At 42.4% G+C, this 19112-nt stretch overlaps 1 protein-coding gene across 1 annotated transcript in view; it reads right to left on the reverse strand.

Annotated features, from left to right (window-relative positions):
- The window catches only part of LOC106608584 (uncharacterized), a 74156-nt gene that overhangs the window by 25913 nt on the left and 29131 nt on the right, over positions 1 to 19112 (reverse strand). The window contains exons 2-11 of the mRNA XM_082977278.1: positions 11387 to 11566; positions 10488 to 10583; positions 10318 to 10371; positions 9870 to 10051; positions 9364 to 9512; positions 8739 to 8798; positions 6555 to 6809; positions 4799 to 5023; positions 4404 to 4595; positions 454 to 513 (exon numbers count right to left, since the gene is read on the reverse strand). Coding sequence (XP_082833404.1) covers positions 454 to 513; positions 4404 to 4595; positions 4799 to 5023; positions 6555 to 6809; positions 8739 to 8798; positions 9364 to 9512; positions 9870 to 10051; positions 10318 to 10371; positions 10488 to 10583; positions 11387 to 11566 — 1453 coding nt within the window. The remainder of the gene's footprint in view (positions 1 to 453; positions 514 to 4403; positions 4596 to 4798; positions 5024 to 6554; positions 6810 to 8738; positions 8799 to 9363; positions 9513 to 9869; positions 10052 to 10317; positions 10372 to 10487; positions 10584 to 11386; positions 11567 to 19112) is intronic.

Below are 19112 nucleotides of genomic sequence, written 5' to 3' on the forward strand. Positions count from 1 at the left end.
GAGTTTTAATAACTCCAAACTTCCAACTTCAACTGTATTGTTTTATGCAATATTGCCGAGCTATGTTGCCATCAATGGTTGCTGCAACATTCTTCCATTGAAAATGAGCAACTTGTGGGCAACTTTTAGAAATCCTCCAATCAGAGCGCAGATATTGGTATAGGAGATGAGTAAATAAATGTGGAAATTAAGTTTTTAGTTGATCTACGTTTCATATGACATCTATTATTCATGTCCCCATTGCTCATTGCTCCAGTGTCTCATACCCCTATCCGTTGCCAAGCAACATTGCTTAGCAATATTGCCACAAAAAATTGCTTTTAACACTGTGCCCTATAAATTTGAAGTTTTGAGCAAAGTTAAGCACACGGATCTCAAGTTAGGATTTGTCCCTGTTGTATAGATTTAGGGATGTTCCTAAATGGCATTGTGTTTGCATTAGGTCTTACTCACTGGGAGTTGTGGCCGAGCTGTATTCCTCCTCTGTCAGAGTGCTCAACTGCCTCTGAAACTCTAGAAGGGAACAGACAGGACCTGGTTAGACATGATTATCTGAACGAGAGAGTTGGCTTGGCAACCGGCTTGACACCTGTGAAGCGACCAATGAATGAAGGAAACATATAATGCTAACATACAATTCTTACATTCAACTAGAATTTGCAAGACTGTTACAACCAAAACAACTAGCCAGGTGCCAGGTGTTCTCATGTGAAGAATGAGAAGGGAATACATGTTTTCATCATAACATTCTGTCATTTATTTTCCCCATTTTTAAAAAGAAGGACTTTGTCAGTGAATGCCTTCTCTGTTTGTTGCCTCAGGTTGTATAGCTGTCTTTTGGACAGACAGGCGAGCAGTGACTGGTACTGGGAGGGGGGAATTGGGGACTTGAGGCTGAGAGGGCTGGCCAGGAGAGAGCCCAGGAGTAGGGGCCGGATAGGGGGTGAGAGGAGAAGGTGAGGGGGGAGTGCCGGAGGAGGGGAGAGAAAGAATAGTAGGACACAGGGAAGACAAGGAGGAAAGGAAAGGAAAGGAGAAGAGAGAAAAGAGGGAGTGGAGGAAAGAATTTGATTCATAAACGTATCAACCAGCTGCGGTCATAGTATAATTTTGTAGACTGGTTAGACAAGCATTCGTCCAATGTCAATGCTGGGGACTGAGTCTATCTTTGAGATCTGTACCTGACTGGGGGACATTGGCAGAAGCAGGATCTGCAGCACACGGAGAAGCACCAATAGCATCAGGGGAGGGACCAGGAGCGGGGTCACAACATGGGGCAACAGGTGAGAGGAGAGGAGAGGAGAGGAGAGGAGAGGAGAGGAGAGGAGAGGAGAGGAGAGGAGAGGAGAGGAGAGGAGAGGAGAGGAGAGGAGAGGAGAGGAGAGGAGAGGAGAGGAGAGGAGAGGAGGAAGTCAGGGAAGGGGAGAGGGTGGTGGAGGGAGGAGAGGGTATAGGGACGTGAGGGGACAGGAGACTGCGACATGGGAGAAGGGGACACATCAAGGGAGAAGGACACGGAGGGACACAAAGCAGGATTACATGTTGCCATGCTCTGCTTTGTCTGCTCCAGGGGCACCAGCTCTACTGGCTCAGGGGGAGAGGAGTGCAGAAATTTGGCCCGACTGGGCTAGAGGGGCCTGGGTTTTGGGTGGCCTCCATTCACTCTGCCAAGGAACTGTGAGGGAGGGATGAGGAGGGGTAGAATGGAGGGAGGGATGAGCAGGGGTAGAATGGAGGGAGGGATGAGAAGGGGAAGAATGGGGGGAGGGAAAGGTAACAAGGGATTAAAATAAGGCACAAGTTTGAGAGAAAGAGGGACAGGAGAGAGGATGTGAGGGAGAAATAGGAGGTGAGGGAGAAATAGGAGGTGAGGGAGAAATAGAGGGGGTGAGGAAGAAATAGAGGGATGTGAGGGAGAAAAAAAGAGATGTGAGGGAGAAATAGAGGGGGTGAGGGAAAATAGAGGGAGAAGTAGAGGGAGAAGAGGGAGAAATAGAGGGATTGTATATGGGTGGTTAGAGAAGAAAAGGTATTAAGATTGGAATAAAGAAAGAGAGAGAGCGAGAGAGAGAAGATTGGAATAAAGAGAGATACAATTGGAATAAAGAGAGAGAAAGAGAGATAAGATTGGAATAAAGACAGGGAAAGAGAAAGAGCGATAAGATTGGAATAAAGAGGGAAAGAGAGAAGATTGGAATAAAGAGAGAGAAAGACAGATACGATTGGAATAAAGAGAGAGAGAGAAGGGAAAGAGAGATCAGATTGGAATAAAGACAGGGAAAGAGAAAGAGCGATAAGATTGGAATAGAGAGAGAGAAATAGAGATAAGATTGGAATAAAGAGAGAGAGAAGATTAGAATAAAAAGAGAGAAAGAGAGATACGATTGGAATAAAGACGGAAAGAAAAAGCGAGATAAGATTGGAATAAAGTGAGAGAAAGAGAAATAGAGATAAGATTGGAATAAAGAAAGAGAAAGAGAGATAAGATTGGAATAAAGAGAGAGAAAGAGAAAGAGAGATAAGATTGGAATAAAGACAGGGAAATAGAAAGATAAATAAGATTGGAATAAAGACAGGCAAAGAGAAAGAGAGAGAAGATTGGAATAAAGAGAGAGAAAGAGAAAGAGAGAATATTGGAATAAAGACAGGGAAAGAGAAAGAGAGAAGATTGGAATGAAGACATGGAAAGAGAAAGAGAGAAGATTGGAATGAAGACATGGAAAGAGAAAGAGAGAAGATTGGAATAAAGAGAGAGAAAGAGAAAGAGAGAATATTGGAATAAAGACAGGGAAAGAGAAAGAGAGAGAAGATTGGAATAAAGAGAGAGAAAGAGAAAGAGAGAATATTGGAATAAAGACAGGGAAAGAGAAAGAGAGAAGATTGGAATGAAGACATGGAAAGAGAAAGAGAGATAAGATTGGAATGAAGACAGGGAAAGAAAAAGAGACATAAGATTGGAATAAAGACAGGGAAAGAGAAAGAGAGAAGATTGGAATAGAGAAAGAGAGATATGACTGGAATAAAGACAGGGAAAGAGAAAGAGAGAAGATTGGAATAGAGAAAGAGAGATATGATTGGAATAAAGACAGGGAAAGAGAAAGAGAGAAGATTGGAATAGAGAAAGAGAGATATGATTGGAATAAAGACAGGGAAAGAGAAAGAGAGAGAAGATTGGAATAAAGTCAGGGAAAGAAAAAGAGAGAGAAGATTGGAATAGAGAAAGAGAGATATGATTGGAATAAAGAGAGAGAAAGAGATAACATTGGAATAAAGAGAGAGAAAGAGAGATAAGATTGGAATAAAGACAGAGAAAGAGAAAGAGAGACGATTGGAATAAAGTCAGGAAAAGAAAAAGAGAGAGAAGATTGGAATAAAGAGGGAAAGCGAAAGAGAGATAAGATTGGAATAAAGACAGAGAAAGAGAAAGAGAGACGATTGGAATAAAGTCAGGGAAAGAAAAAGAGAGAGAAGATTGGAATAAAGACAGAGAAAGAGAAAGAGAGACGATTGGAATAAAGTCAGGGAAAGAAAAAGAGAGATAACATTGGAATAAAGACAGGGAAAGAGAAAGAGATAACATTGGAATAAAGACAGGGAAAGAGAAAGAGAGAAGATTGGAATAAAGAGAGAGAAAGAGAAAGAGAGAATTTTGGAATAAAGACAGGGAAAGAGAAAGAGAGAATATTGGAATAAAGACAGGGAAAGAGAAAGAGAGAATATTGGAATAAAGACAGGGAAAGAGAAAGAGAGAAGATTGGAATGAAGACATGGAAAGAGAAAGAGAGAAGATTGGAATAAAGACAGGGAAAGAGAAAGAGAGAAGATTGGAATGAAGACATGGAAAGAGAAAGAGAGAAGATTGGAATAAAGACAGGGAAAGAGAAAGAGAGAAGATTGGAATAGAGAAAGAGAGATATGACTGGAATAAAGACAGGGAAAGAGACAGGAAACAGAATAGTCCCTACGTGTCTGGAAAACAGCAGCAACATTAGTATTGATGTGGAAACCCTGCTGCACATAATATAGGCTACTTTACTGTTTAATTGATGGATTGACTGTAATCATTGATAAAGAAAATCTGACACTGTCCAGACAATCATTTATACAGTGCCTGTATCTTTGCTGAACAGTCTAAAACAGTGCAGTACATTTCCCAGATTCAACAAAACATGTTTGCTGTTGAATAAAATGACCTTGATAGATTAAAGGACAGTAAGTTCCACACTGAGTGTATTAAGCAGTATTGCTATGGAAACGTAATGTTAGACCACCCCAGCATTCCTATTTTCTGAGCACCCTAAAAAGTGTGTTAAGATTCTGAGATTCAACTACATACAAATATAAAATGGCTTCCCTGATGGTATATGTTGTATAATGTCCTTTGCTGTGGGCCTATGTTGTACCTGTCTCGGGGGCCGAGGGCAGGCTGGGGGGCCTAGTGAGGGCTCTGCCTGGCTCCGCCAGGGAGGTGATGTAAGCTTTGGGCAGACGGGGGACAGGGAGGAGCTGGGAAGCAGGAGGGGAGGTGTCGAAAGTGATGAAGGAGGAAACACTCTGGGGTCTCCAGGCACTGGTGCGAGCAGCAGCAAAGGTGGCTGAGAGAGGAGTGGAGGATGAAAAGAAGAATGTGGGGGGAAGAGAAGAGGAGAGGAAAGAAAGAAAAGAGGATGGTGATGAATGGCCACTACAGACAGTAGGGAAAACGTACAGAATCAAAGACAAATCGCGTCCATGCAGTAAATTACAATTACGGACAAATTCCTTGAAACGACCCCATCAATTTTTTTCCATGCAGTACCTGTTTGTGGAATATCAGGGGAAGAGGGATGTGGAAGAACGGATGGGGAAGAGGGGGAAGAGGAGAGAGGAGAGGTGGAGGAATGCCCAGTGATGGAGGCTGAGAGGGGTCTTGATTGAGAGACGGTGGAGAGACCAGGAGCCACGTGGCCCTCAGAAAGACTGTCAGGGTCCAGAGTCAGGTCACTCTGGAAGCCAGGGGGCTTCTGGGCTACAGATATGGGCACTGAGAGAAAACGGTAGAAGAGAGAGTAAAATTGCAAGAGTTCAACTTTAACACTATTTTGGGGTTTATACGGTCCCACCCCTATTTTGTGTTAAATGTACTCTGGTCTTGGTGTTGATATTTTTGGAATTAAAACGATACCAAATGGAGTAAATATCCAACTCTCAGAGAGTTTCTTAAATTGAACTCCAATTGCCATGTTACTGTTTTCACTGTCGTTTTTAACCATCTCCCTTGCCATTCTACACTTTTCTGTGTTGTTTTTCATAAAAAATCAAGTACAGCAAAGTACATTTCTGTTTCAGTTGACTTCCTTTGTGTTATAAGGGTGGTTTGCAATGTGATATCCAATCTCTGTTGGACAATCTCTGTTGGATATCCATCACTTTTCCATCACTCACAACTTGCATTTAAAATGCCGGAGAGTAGGTTAAAAAATATACTACAAGCAGACTACCTCCAACAACAACTAACAGTTGTTAGAGATTTGATTAGTTTAGAAAAATTTACATTTCTTATCCTTGTGGAGCTCAAGATAAAAAACAATCAATGCACATGCGAAAACACAGATATTGAAACAAACTTGCAACAGAGCATGCTGGGAAATATGCCAATGAGGCCACTCCCACATCTGTGGATAACCTCGTAGATTTAAGTCCCTGTCACTGGTTTCTCTTAATGGAGTTAAAAGTACTCCGACCAGTACGAGAAAATACAGAAAATACATTGTCATTAAGCTTGGCTAAATGTTCTCAAAAAAAGAACATGCTTTCTCTTAAAACTAGCCTAAATAAAGTCAAGTACTCAACAAGTAAACTACTCCACATATAAATCCAGCAAATAAGCATTCCTCTAGCGTGTCCAAAAATCTCCCTGAACAGCCCTATTAACTGCGACCTCACTTCCCTAGCAACAGTCATGACAGGAAGTAAATGGACCAACGCCAGAAACTATAAAATATGTCACCGCTTTGATGAACAAATTCACTGCGAGCTAGGACAGTTGCTATGGAAATGAGGCAATTGCCCCTGGCAACCTCGGCAATACATTTTCAGTCAGTGGAGAAAATAATTATTCCAGACCTGTGTATGTCTCAAGGTAATTCAGCACATTCAGGACATTCAGTTCATTCCTCCAGGAATCTGTCGACATGTTTTTCTCAATCTTGCTCTGGCTGAACTGTTTTAAACAGCAGGGGGTGCCTCAGACCATAGAAAGTTACATTATATAACAAGTCTGAGGCCCCTTTAATGTCTTCCCATGAGTCAGAATTCCCAAACAACAAATGCCTCTCTCAATTTCTCAGAACTCTCTCTTGTCTTTAAAGCAATCAACTTTCAATCATTTATCAAATGTCAAACAAATATTCTACCTGATGTACTAGCTAACGTTATGCACAGAATCAAACATGCAGGTATTCACTCCTTGAATAAAAGCTGCAACTTGACTATTTACTTATTACAATAGGTGTGGTCTATGATTCAAAATCACAGTGATAAGACCGTGAGTCAGTCAGTCTGTTTGCCAGTACCTGAGCCAGCGGCGGGCTGGAAGATTTCTGGCAGTGCAGGTGGGTGGGAGCAAACACAGGCTGGCACTTGGTAGGCATAGGGGGAGGGCCGTGCCGGGTGAGTGGTGCCCTCAAGGTCGGTGTTGAGTCGGGAGCGGGCGGCAGAGGCGGGAGGCGGGGCAGAGGGGTCGAGGGGTAGGGGCAGAGGGGGGCATGACAGGAGTGAGATGGTAGAGACAGTGCCAAATGAGCTACTCCAATCTATCTCACTGGCAGCTGGGTGAAAAAGATGAGGGCGGGGTAGGAGGAGAGATGATGGGCAGAAAGAGGGAGGCAGGGTGGGGTCAGAGATGAGGGCGTGGCGGAAGGGGAGGTGATGGGCAGAAAGAGGGCGAGGGGGGTGGAGGTGATGGGGTGGGAGAAGAGGTGATGGGCAGAAAAAAGAGGAAGAAAAAAGAGAGTTGGAGCAGCAGATAGAAAGGAGGACAGATGCAGGAGAGAACAGAAGAGAAAGTAGAGACAAAAAGTGTTGTAGAGATATACAGGTATCAAAGACATTAAAAGAGGTGAAATGCAGTTGAGGAAGAGGGTTCCAGAGAAAAGAGAGGAGGGAAAATGAGAACAGCAGGGAAGGGGAAGTGAGAAAAGGAAAGAGGGGAATAATGAAAGTAGATAAGAAATGGAGAGGGATAGTACTCAGATACTCATCCCAGACATTCAAACTGTACAGTTGCTGAAATAAATGTTTTCTCTCACTGTAACTCTTCATTATAAATGACTAAATCCTAGTCCCATCCCAACAAACCAGGGACCAGAATTCCTGGTCAGGCCCCAGTATTCAGTCCCACAGTTTAATTATAGTACATTTGATACTTGATAGGATTTTAAAAGGAAAAGGTGAGCTCTTATGGGTGTAGGATACCTTAGGAATCCATATTGTGTAACTATAAAGATTAACACGTAACAGATTCCATCACTTCAAACAGTTATTGAAACGACTACTAATTTGTTTACTTACACTACCGTTCAAAAGTTTGGGGTCACTTAGAAATGTCCTTGTTTTTGAAAGAAAAGCATGTTTTTGTCTGTTAAAATAACATCAAATTGATAAGAAATACAGTGTAGACATTGTTAATGTTGGAAATTACTATTGTAGCTGGAAACAGCAGATTTTTTATGGAATATCTACATAGGCGTACAGAGGCCCATTATCAGCAACCATCACTCCTGTGTTCCAATGGCACGTTGTGTTAGCTTATCCAAGTTTATCATTTTAAAAGGCTAATTGATCATTAGAAAACCCTTTTGCAATTATGTTAGCACAGCTGACAACTGTTGTCCTGATTAAAGAAGCAATACAACTGGCCTTCTTTAGACTAGTTGAGTATCTGGAGCATCAGCATTTGTGGGTTTGATTACAGGCTCAAAATGGCCAGAAACAAAGAACATTCTTCTTAAACTCGTCAGTCTATTCTTGTTCTGAGAAATGAAGGCTATTCCATGCGAGAAATTGCCAAGAAAATTAAGATCTCGTACAACGCTGTGTACTACTCCCTTCACAGAAAAGCGCAAACTGGCCTAACCAGAATAGAAAGAGGAGTGGGAGGCCCCGGTGCACAACTGAGCAAGAGGACAAGTACATTAGAGTGTCTGGTTTGAGAAACAGATGCCTCACAAGTCCTCAACTGGCAGCTTCATTAAATAGTATGCGCAAAACACCAGTCTCAACGTCAACAGTGAAGAGGGGACTCCGGGATGCTGGCCTTCTAGGCAGAGTTGCAAAGAAAAATCCATATCTCAGACTGGCCAATAAAAAGAAAAGATTAAGATGGGCAAATGAACACAGACACTGGAGAGAGGAAGATTGGAAAAAAGTGTTATGGACAGACAAGTTTGAGGTACTGCCTTGCAGAGAGTATCTGATTTAATGATTTAACATGAGAATGTAATGAGGTATACAACTTCATTTGACACCTCATTGGCTAATATCCATTGGGTTTAATAAATATGATTAATCAAACCATACAAATGATGTGAATAGTTTGATGATCAATATTTAGATAAACGCTTATAACACATAAATATTAACATTTCAAATGAGGGATGGGATGTTATATAGGAGGAGAGGGGATAGGACCAGAGCCAGGGAAAAGATCCAATCAGGATTCATAGGAGGCGGGAGCAGGGGCGGAAACAGGAAATTACCTGTGGTCTCTGGGTCAATCACAGGCCTCCATGCCTGATCACGTATTCTTCTCATGGGTGCTTTCAGAGTTGAAGGAAGGGAAGGAAGGAAGGAAGAGGAAAATATTAAAGAAAAGAAAAGGAAGGAAAGGATATTGATTTATTACGAAAAGGGAAGCTTGGCGTGGAAAGAGATTTGACGTGGAAAGAGATTGGCTTGGCGTTCATACATTCGAAAGGGAAAATGTATAGAAGGGCAATTGTGACTTCCTACTGGGCAACCGTAGTTGAGACATTACGTGTGAGGCTGGAGAGTGGAGCAATATGCCATGCAGGTGTATTGAGCAATGTTTTCAAACATTAAACACTTCAAATCTGTCACACCTCAGAAGGCTGGCAAACATATGCAAAGTAAGCATCTCCTATGGCAGTTTTGTTTACCTGTGAGATGGACTGGATAAGTGGGCTTGTGTTTTCGGGTGTGCATGCAAGGTTAGTACTGTACAAAGCTACTGTATTTATCAGTGTGGCAGTACTCAAGACCAGAGCATTTTGAGTGTCTCGGTCTCATACACATTCTTCTCCGTCTTGACTCGATCCTGGAATGCGAGAGCTGATGACTTGTCATTTGTGTCGAGACCACTACCTGTGACGGCAGTGGCAGGGCCCACGCCGGCTCCGATGCTGACCCTCCTCTCGCCCTCCTCCTCGTCACTATCGTTGAAGTCGTCCAGGTTGCCGATGTCACTCTGCTTCAGGCTCATCAGACTGGCCAGACTCTGCATGTCCTCATCTCTGTTGGATTAGAAAGGAAGAAGCCTTGTATTTTAACTCATCCAGAAACAGTAATATTGTCTAATTGACTGTATATGACTAATCATTAAACACCATTAACTGACTATAATGTTACAGGTCAGCAATGACCAACTCAAAAGGTTATATACCATCACAAAGCTTTGTTTTTTTTAACAGTAAGCTTTGTTGAGAGACAGTTGCCTCAAGGCTTTTTCTACTTCACGTAATGTGGTAAACCATTTAGTATCTCAATCTCTGTCTACTTGACATAATACAGTAAACATTTTAGTAGCCAAGGGACTCGACATAATACGGTAAGTCTGTGATAAGTGACTGATTAGATAAATGGCAACTCACGTGGCCTTGCCCTCTTTGAGGAAGACGCAGGTCAAGGTCAGTTTGAGTGTGGCTTCCACCACCTTCACAGACAGGGGCTTGAGCTTCAGCATCAGGTCGTACTGGGCATGGGTGGCGCTGGCAAACTTCTTCATGTTGACGTCCACCGACGCCAGCACCTTCCTGTGGCCCTTGTTAGTCTCCTGAGGGGCAAAGGTCAGGGGTTAACTCAGGCTTTCCTACTGATGCTGTTTAAATCCAATACTTTGATATATTCAAGAGGAAATGTTTTTCCTAAACTGTATTAAGAAGGCTTAAAGCCAGGAAATGTTTTTGTAGCATGCACTATGTCATTCGCAACAGCTCTGTCAAACTTTAAACACTCAATGTACAGTATGTGTGTTTTGACTCAAAATTCGAATTAATAGAAACATCTATTCATGCCACCATATCAGACAAAAAGACTCACATTCTCAATGATGAATGTCCAGTCTTTGTCTTCAAATTCATCTGCAGTTGGGTCCTAACAGAAGAGTGATTTTGAGAATAAGGAAACATGTTTTTTCCATCCAAACACAGATTCATCTAAATCATTTCCCAATCATTTGCACATATCTTTCCAGGGGTGAGATTCCATACCTTGAAGAGTGTGACGGTGATGTCCAGGTTTTCGGGCACCTGCCACACCACCGTGCCCCTGTAGGGGTTCTTGATGCCAGGCTGCCACCCATGCAGCTGAGGAAATGGGGTAAATATCAAGTCAGGGAAAGGATCTGATAATACGCTGACTGGGGGAACCCAGTCATACCTATGAATTGTACTGTATACTGAATAAGCCACGTGTGGTTTGTAGAGTGTTGAACGTGATAAATAATGAACACATTGTGACTATAAGCAACTAAGCTTAAAGCTGCACTGTCACTTTTTGGGCGACCTGACCAAATTCACATAGAAATGGGAGTTATAGATCTGTCATTCTCATTGAAAGCAAGTCTAAGAAACTGTAGATCTGCTCTATGTGCGATATTTCTATGCTTCCCGTTCATAAGTTTGATTTTTGCGTCTTTTACTTTTGTTTTTCTACACCAGCTTCAAACAGCTGGAAATACAATATTTTTGGTTATGGAAAATATATTTTACAGCGGTTTAGATGGTACAATGATTCTCTACACTATACTTGCTTGTGTTGTCACAAACTGAAATAAGGCAAACTATTCGTTTTAGCAACCAGGAAATGGCGGAGTGATTTCTGCATAGTGCACCTTTAATGTGATGTGATTAATGAAGCAATTACTGTGATCAATAAAGCCAGAATGAGTTATGGCTGAACTCAAAACATGCCACACTTCTACATATACATGGTTCCATTTCCTCAAACACCAGAAAATCTGACCTTTCACCTTATAGGCTACACACCCTCAGGTAGGCTAAATACAGTAGGGGCCTTCACACACTTTATCATGATGACAAGTGCTAGACAAACAGGCCTACATATGTCACTAGTCTACTTGTTGAATGAAGTTCCTTCCCCATAATACCTTGGTGCAATGTCTCCTGTTTCTCCTGCTCCATACTACTCTCAGGCGGCTGCCTGTGTCCGCGGTCGCGCGTGCCCCCCTGTAAGCCTCCACGAAAGCACACAACACACGAGCCAACACACTGATGCACACATCCACGGGCCCATCCACGATAAGCCCATCCCTGTGCACACATACACACTGTATAAGCATACATACACACTGTATAAGCACACATACACACTGTATAAGCACACATACACACTGTATAAGCACACATACACACTGTATAAGCATACATACACACTGTATAAGCATACATACACACCGTATAAGCACACATACACACCGTATAAGCACACACACACACCGTATAAGCACACATACACACTGTATAAGCACACATACACACTGTATAAGCACACATACACACTGTATAAGCATACATACACACTGTATAAGCACACATACACACTGTATAAGCATACATACACACTGTATAAGCATACATACACACTGTATAAGCACACATACACACTGTATAAGCACACATACACACTGTATAAGCACACATACACACTGTATAAGCATACATACACACTGTTCTAAGCAAACATACACACTATATAAGCACACATACACACTGTATAAGCACACATACACACTGTATAAGCATACATACACACTGTATAAGCATACATACACACTGTATAAGCACACATACACACTGTATAATCATACATACACACTGTATAAGCATACATACACACTGTTCTAAGCACACATACACACTGTATAAGCACACATACACACTGTATAAGCATATATACACACTGTATAAGCATACATACACATTTTCTTAAGCATACATTAACACTGTATAAGCACACATAAGCATTGTATAAGCATACATTAACACTGTTAACGCTTAAGACTGATTCCATGCCAGCATAGCCCGAAAATATTTTTGGTAACTCCAATTTTTCTGCCAATTCTCACTTAATTGAGAGGAAGTATGTTTGATATGCTTTTTACATTAGCATCTTTCAGAAAATCATGAGGCCATTTTAGGCCCTTTTTAGATATATACTGTTGGCCTACAATACTCTACAAGTGCATCAAATGTCTAGAGTGGGCTCGCTGCTACATTTTATGACCACCACCAACATAGCTGAATGGGAAAATGGATGCAATGGGACCTCCATCTGCTGGTGATTTGCATTTGAATGTGTAATCCTACAGGAGGGCTGCGATGTCAATTTCTATGTATCAAATGTAGAACTTCTTCAAAAAGTAGCAGAAAGCACACTCTGTATATTTGATGTGTTTGAAGAGTATTCCAAACAATGTGTCTCAAATTAGCAGCATAAAAAAAGGGTACTTTTGAGATAATAATATTTGTAATGTTGAATAAATTAATGTGCATATTTATTTTCTCACAATATAGACATACTCCATATTTTAAAACACACCATTAGGAGTATAATGACAATGTGTTGTCTGTATCATGTACGGTTCACAGATCATTGGGTCCTACAGGAAGCAGGACTGTATAGGTCTGAAAAAGAGCCTAAGTTGTCCATGATTTTCCCAAAAATGGTTTGTGATACAAATGTAAAAACGATGTTAAACATCCTTCCTCCCAATTAAGTTTCTATGTGAGAATTACCAGAACAATCTGAGATACCCCCAAAAAAAATTCCGGCCATGCTGGTGTGGAATCACCATAACACAAGCAGGGATATCCCACTGGGCACACACACACTGGTTGAATCAACGTTGTTTCAACCAGTGACGTTGAACCAATGTGGAATAAATGTTAATCTAACATCTGTGCCCTGAGGGATCAGTGTTTCCTTTGAAAATGCACTATTTGGTTACCTAACCCACTTCAGGTAATAATAGATATACATTTATTTAACTAGGCAAGTCAGTTAACAACAAATTCTTATTTTCAATGACGGCCTAGGAACAGTGGGTTAACTGTCTTGTTCGGGGCAGAACGACAGATTTGTACCTTGTCAGCTCGGGGATTCAATCTTGCAAACTTTTGGTTACTAGTCCAACGCTCTAACCACTAGGCTACCTTGCGTTCTTCATATATACCGCATACTGGGGTGTTTGGAAAAAGCCACAGGATGATTTTTCCATACCGTCAATACCGCCAATACCGTCAATACCGTCAATACTATTTATTTGAAGATGTTCAATAAATGTGAATATTTACCTGCAGTCAACTTGTGCAATACGTTAGGAGATGACACAGATTGCGCTCTTCATTTCACCTGTCACATTATTTTACATGATGAAGCTTACCGTAGTTCCCCAGAACAGTTGAGCCAGGCATGTGTTTGTTTGTAAATAGCACAACGGGAGCTGCTGAGTTCATAGCGTTCAATATCTATCAGCGAGTCTCTGTTGTTCAGCGTACATGAGGTGATGAAGTTATTCAATTCACTACTAAATGTTTGCCATCAGATATCTTATAATGGATTTCTGCCAGAAGTCAAAGAACTCTAGATGAGTTATCTGTACAGTTGCCATTTCTTCCCTGTGCTTCCGACTAGGGTTTTCTTCTCCCCTCTGCTCCATGTACACATGCTGCTCTTCCTTCAGAAAAGCATGCATAACAACTTTGTTCATTTGCACAATTTATATCGTTCCCTTTCACTTGTAAATGTCCACACTTACCGAAAATTTGATTTAATAACTACTAGCTATGCTTGTATAACCTTGAGCCGTCTTTGCAATTAGTTTATGTTAGTTTTCTTATGTGATTTCGCTATTAGTTTGTGAAAATGTTATTAGCATTCTGGTAATAGAGGACCAATGGGCTTTTCTTGCATTTTTAGCACCCCCTTGTGTGCTACACCCGTAATACCGTAAATCCCCGGGATGAGAGAAGGACGGTATGACGAAATTAACATCTGGATTCCGCCCAAGCCTAGCCTGAGGTATTCAAATGTTGTACAGTGAATAGGAAGGTACCGGTACTATAGCACAGAATAACTATCAGCACAAAGCTCTCAGTGTATCCTCTGTTCCTTCCTTCTGGTCACAGCACATACTATGAACAGTATTCACACCCCTTTATTTTTTCCACATTTTGTTGTGTTAAAGCATGAATTTAAAATGGATTAAATATATTTTTTTTAAATTGTGACTGGCCTACATACAATACTCCATATAATGTGAAAGTGGAATTACGTTTTGCAAATTAATAAAAAATGAAAAGCTGAGTCAATAAGTATTCAACCCCTTTGTTATGCCAAGCCTAAATAAGTTCAGGAGTCAAGATGTGCTTAACAAGTTGCATGGACTCACTCTGTGTGCAATAATGGGGTTTGATGTGATTTTTGAATGCCTACCTCATCTCTGTACCACACACATACAATTATCTGTACAGTTGAGCAGTGAATTTCAAACACAGATTCAACCACAAAGACCAGGGAGGTTTTCTAATGCCTCACAAAGAACGGCACTTATTGGTAGATGGGTAAAAATAAAAAAGCAGACATTGAATATCCTTTTGAGCATGGTGAAATTATTAATTACACTTTGGATGGTGTATCAATAAACCTACTCACTACAAAGTTACAGGTGTCTTTCCTAACTGAGTTGCTGGAGAGGAAGGAAACCACTCAGGGATTTCACCAGGCCAATGTTGACTTTAAAATAATTACAGTTTAATGGTTGTGATAGGAGAAATCTGAGGATGGGTCAACAACATTGTAGTTACTCCACAATATTAAACTAATTGACAGAGTGAAAAAATGAAGGAATACAAATATTTCTAAACATGCATCCTGTTTGCAACAAGGCACTAAAGTAGTACTGCAAAAAATGTGGAAAAGCAATTCAATACAACACATTACTGAGTACCACTCTCCATATTTTGCAAGTATAGTGGTGGCTGCATCATCTTATGGTTATGCTTGTAATTGTTAAGGACTGGGGAGTTTTTCAGGATAAAACATTTACAGAATGGCTCTAAGCACAGGCATAATCCTAAAGGAAAACCTGGTTCAGTCTGCTTCCACCAGACACTGGGAGATTAATTCACCTTTCAGCAGAACGATAACCTCAAACACAAGGCCAAATATACACGAGTTGCTTACCAAGAAGACAGTGAGTGGCCGAGTTACAGTTTTGACCTAAATCTGCTTGAAAATCTATGGCAAGATTTGAAAATGGTTGTCTAGCAATGATCAACCACCAATTTGACAGAGCTTGAAAATAATAATTGGCAAATATTGTACAAATCTAGGTGTTCAAAGCTCTTACCAAGAATGGCTCACAGCTGTAATCGCTGCCAAAGGTGATTCTAACACATATTGACTCAGGGGTGTGAATACTAATGTAAATTAGATATTTCTGTATTTAATTTTCAATACATTTGCAAAATGTTTACACTTTTGTCATTGTCGGGTATTGTGTGTAGATGGGTGAGCAAAAAATGTTTTTATCCATTTTGAATTCAGGCTGTAACACAACAAAATGTGGACTAAGTCAAGGGTTTATGAATTCTCCCCCCGCCCCCCATAAAGTGTTTGGAATTAAGGGACACTAAGATAAAAGCTTAAGAAAGGACCCGTTGGCTTTCTCTCAAATACACACACACACACACACACACACACACACACACACACACACACACCACACACACACACACACACACACACACACACACACACACACACACACACACACACACACACACACACACACACACACACACACACACCTGTCTGCTGCGTAAACACAAGAGAAGGAGGGGAAGCGTCAGCCATCTTGTGACTCTGTTCAGGGCTGTAACTCAGGGTTTCCTAAACTTGGTCCTGCCCCCGAGTGCACGTTTTGGTTTTTGCCCTAGCACTACACGTCTGATTGAAATAATCAAACTAACAGACTGAGGTATAGAATGAACTCCACAATGGGATCAACATCAACAAACTAACTACAGCCTGAGTGTCAGAGGGGAGGCCTCCTCTGGTTGCTTCTGCTATGAGACACATGATGAGCGTAGTGTTCAGCAGGTCCCACTGTAGCAAAAACGTTCTAAAACATCCTCATTGGACACGTTTGGGCTAGGTAGAACCTCCGTGTTTCACACCTCCTTGCTCCCTACTGAACAAAACCCAGCTTGGACATGTTTTCTTTTTTTCACTTGTGAGATTACAGTCCTCAGGGCCCTCAGGGTGTGGTCCCTAGCAACCATCAGGCCACAATACTTCACCTTGTCTCCAGCAGCTGCGGCCAGCTACCTCCTACCTGTACGTCACACAAAGATGGTTGTCTACCAACAGACCTAGTCTAGACTAGAGCAGCTATTGTGTGATCCTAGAAGAGATTCGTTGTGTGGATGTGAAATAACCTAGTGCCATGTTGTTGACCTTTTTCAACTCCCAATAACAAGAACCAATAGTGAGAGTCAGCATGATAGTCAGTCCGGCGACTCCAACAGAAAACAAGCAACAGACTATTTGCATGTGGAAATGTAACAGAATGTACTCTTAAGTCTTCTTAGTATGCTAGAATGAACATAGGTTCTTAAAAGTTGAACTGCCTGTGAGTAACTAACTACTTGTTTGTTGGCTGAGGATGTGAGAAGTAGGGAGGTAGAGAGTAAGGGGAGAGTAAACAGTATGAATGGACGGGATGGGCCTCTCTCATGTTGCAGGCCAGTTATAGAAGCTGGGAGGATCGGAGCGTAAGGGCAAAGTGGAGGAGGCTGGGGAAAAGGTGAGGTGGTGGGGGGCCACAGAAATAGACCTGTGGAATGGTGGGGCTTAACCATTAGGTTAACTGCTAACTCACCCACCAGCCAGCCAAATATAAGCCTGCCCCACACACCAGCCAGCCAAATATCAGCCTGCCCCACACACCAGCCAGCCAAATATCAGCCTGCCCCACACACCAGCCAGCCAAATATCAGCCTGCCCCACACACCTGCCAGCCAAATATCAGCCTGCCCCACACACCTGCCAGCCAAATATCAGCCTGCCCCACACACCAGCCAGCCAAATATCAGCCTGCCCCACACACCTGCCAGCCAAATATCAGCCTGCCCCACACACCTGCCAGCCAAATATCAGCCTGCCCCACACACCTGCCAGCCAAATATCAGCCTGCCCCACACAACGCCAGCCAAATATCAGCCTGCCCCACACACCTGCCAGCCAAATATCAGCCTGCCCCACACACCTGCCAGCTAAATATCAGCCTGCCCCACACACCTGCCAGCTAAATATCAGCCTGCCACACACACCTGCCAGCCAAATATCAGCCTGCCCCACACACCTGCCAGCTAAATATCAGCCTGCCCCACACACCTGCCAGCTAAATATCAGCCTGCCCCACACACCTGCCAGCTAAATATCAGCCTGCCCCACACACCTGCCAGTTAAATATCAGCCTGCCACACACACCTGCCAGCTAAATATCAGCCTGCCCCACACACCTGCCAGCTAAATATCAGCCTGCCCCACACACCTGCCAGCTAAATATCAGCCTGCCCCACACACCTGCCAGTTAAATATCAGCCTGCCCCACACACCTGCCAGCTAAATATCAGCCTGCCCCACACAACGCCAGGTAAATATCAGCCTGCCACACACACCTGCCAGCTAAATATCAGCCTGCCCCACACACCAGCCAGTTAAATATCAGCCTGCCCCATACACCTCCCAGCTAAATATCAGCCTGCCCCACACACCAGCCACCTAAATATCAGCCTGCCCCACACAACGCCAGGTAAATATCAGCCTGCCCCACACACCTGCCAGCTAAATATCAGCCTGCCCCACACACCTGCCAGCTAAATATCAGCCTGCCCCACACAACGCCAGGTAAATATCAGCCTGCCCCACACACCTGCCAGCTAAATATCAGCCTGCCCCATACACCTGCCAGCCAAATATCAGCCTGCCCCACACACCAGCCAGCTAAATATCAGCCTGCCCCATACACCTCCCAGCTAAATATCAGCCTGCCCCACACACCAGCCAGCTAAATATCAGCCTGCCCCATACACCTCCCAGCTAAATATCAGCCTGCCCCACACACCTGCCAACCACGCGCTCTAGAGTTGTTACAAACAACAGTCTACCTTTGGGATGTATTGTACGGTTTCTGTACTTTTCTAGAGACAATATTATATAAGAGGTGCCGGTACTCAAGCAGTAGAACATTTTAGGACCTGCCCAACTTCAGCACTGATGTGTTGCACAATGAAGGTACCTAATTGGGAAATACATGAGATGGTAATGGTCGGTAAGTAACCCGAGCTTGCCACTGACTGACCTGTCACCTAATTGGGTCACTCAACATGCTGATGCCACTGAAACAAGTGTTTACAGCGGTAGCTATACCAAGTAGCCTAAGGGAAATATCCATAGTTGTGTGAATTGGACCACATCATCTTATAGGTCACGGTGTTATAAGAGATAATCTGTACCATAACATTTCCATATTACATCCTGTCACATGAGTGTATGTTTTTGTTCCCACTCCCAGCATGCATTCTTGAGGAAAAACACTTGACAGACTAATGTGCTGTATTTGGAGAGAACGTGCAGAACGAACCAGGACATACGGTGCATTCAGAAAGTATTCAGACCCCTTGACTTTTTCCACATTTTGTTACGTTACAGCCTTGTTCTAAAATTGATTCAATTGTTTTTTTCCTCATTAATCTACACACAATACCCAGTAATGACAAAGCAAAAAAGAGTTTTTAGACATTTCT

This window comes from Salmo salar, chromosome 07 (genome assembly GCF_965601325.2).
Source record: "Salmo salar chromosome 07, fSalSal1, whole genome shotgun sequence".
Taxonomy (NCBI): Eukaryota; Metazoa; Chordata; class Actinopteri; order Salmoniformes; family Salmonidae; genus Salmo; species Salmo salar.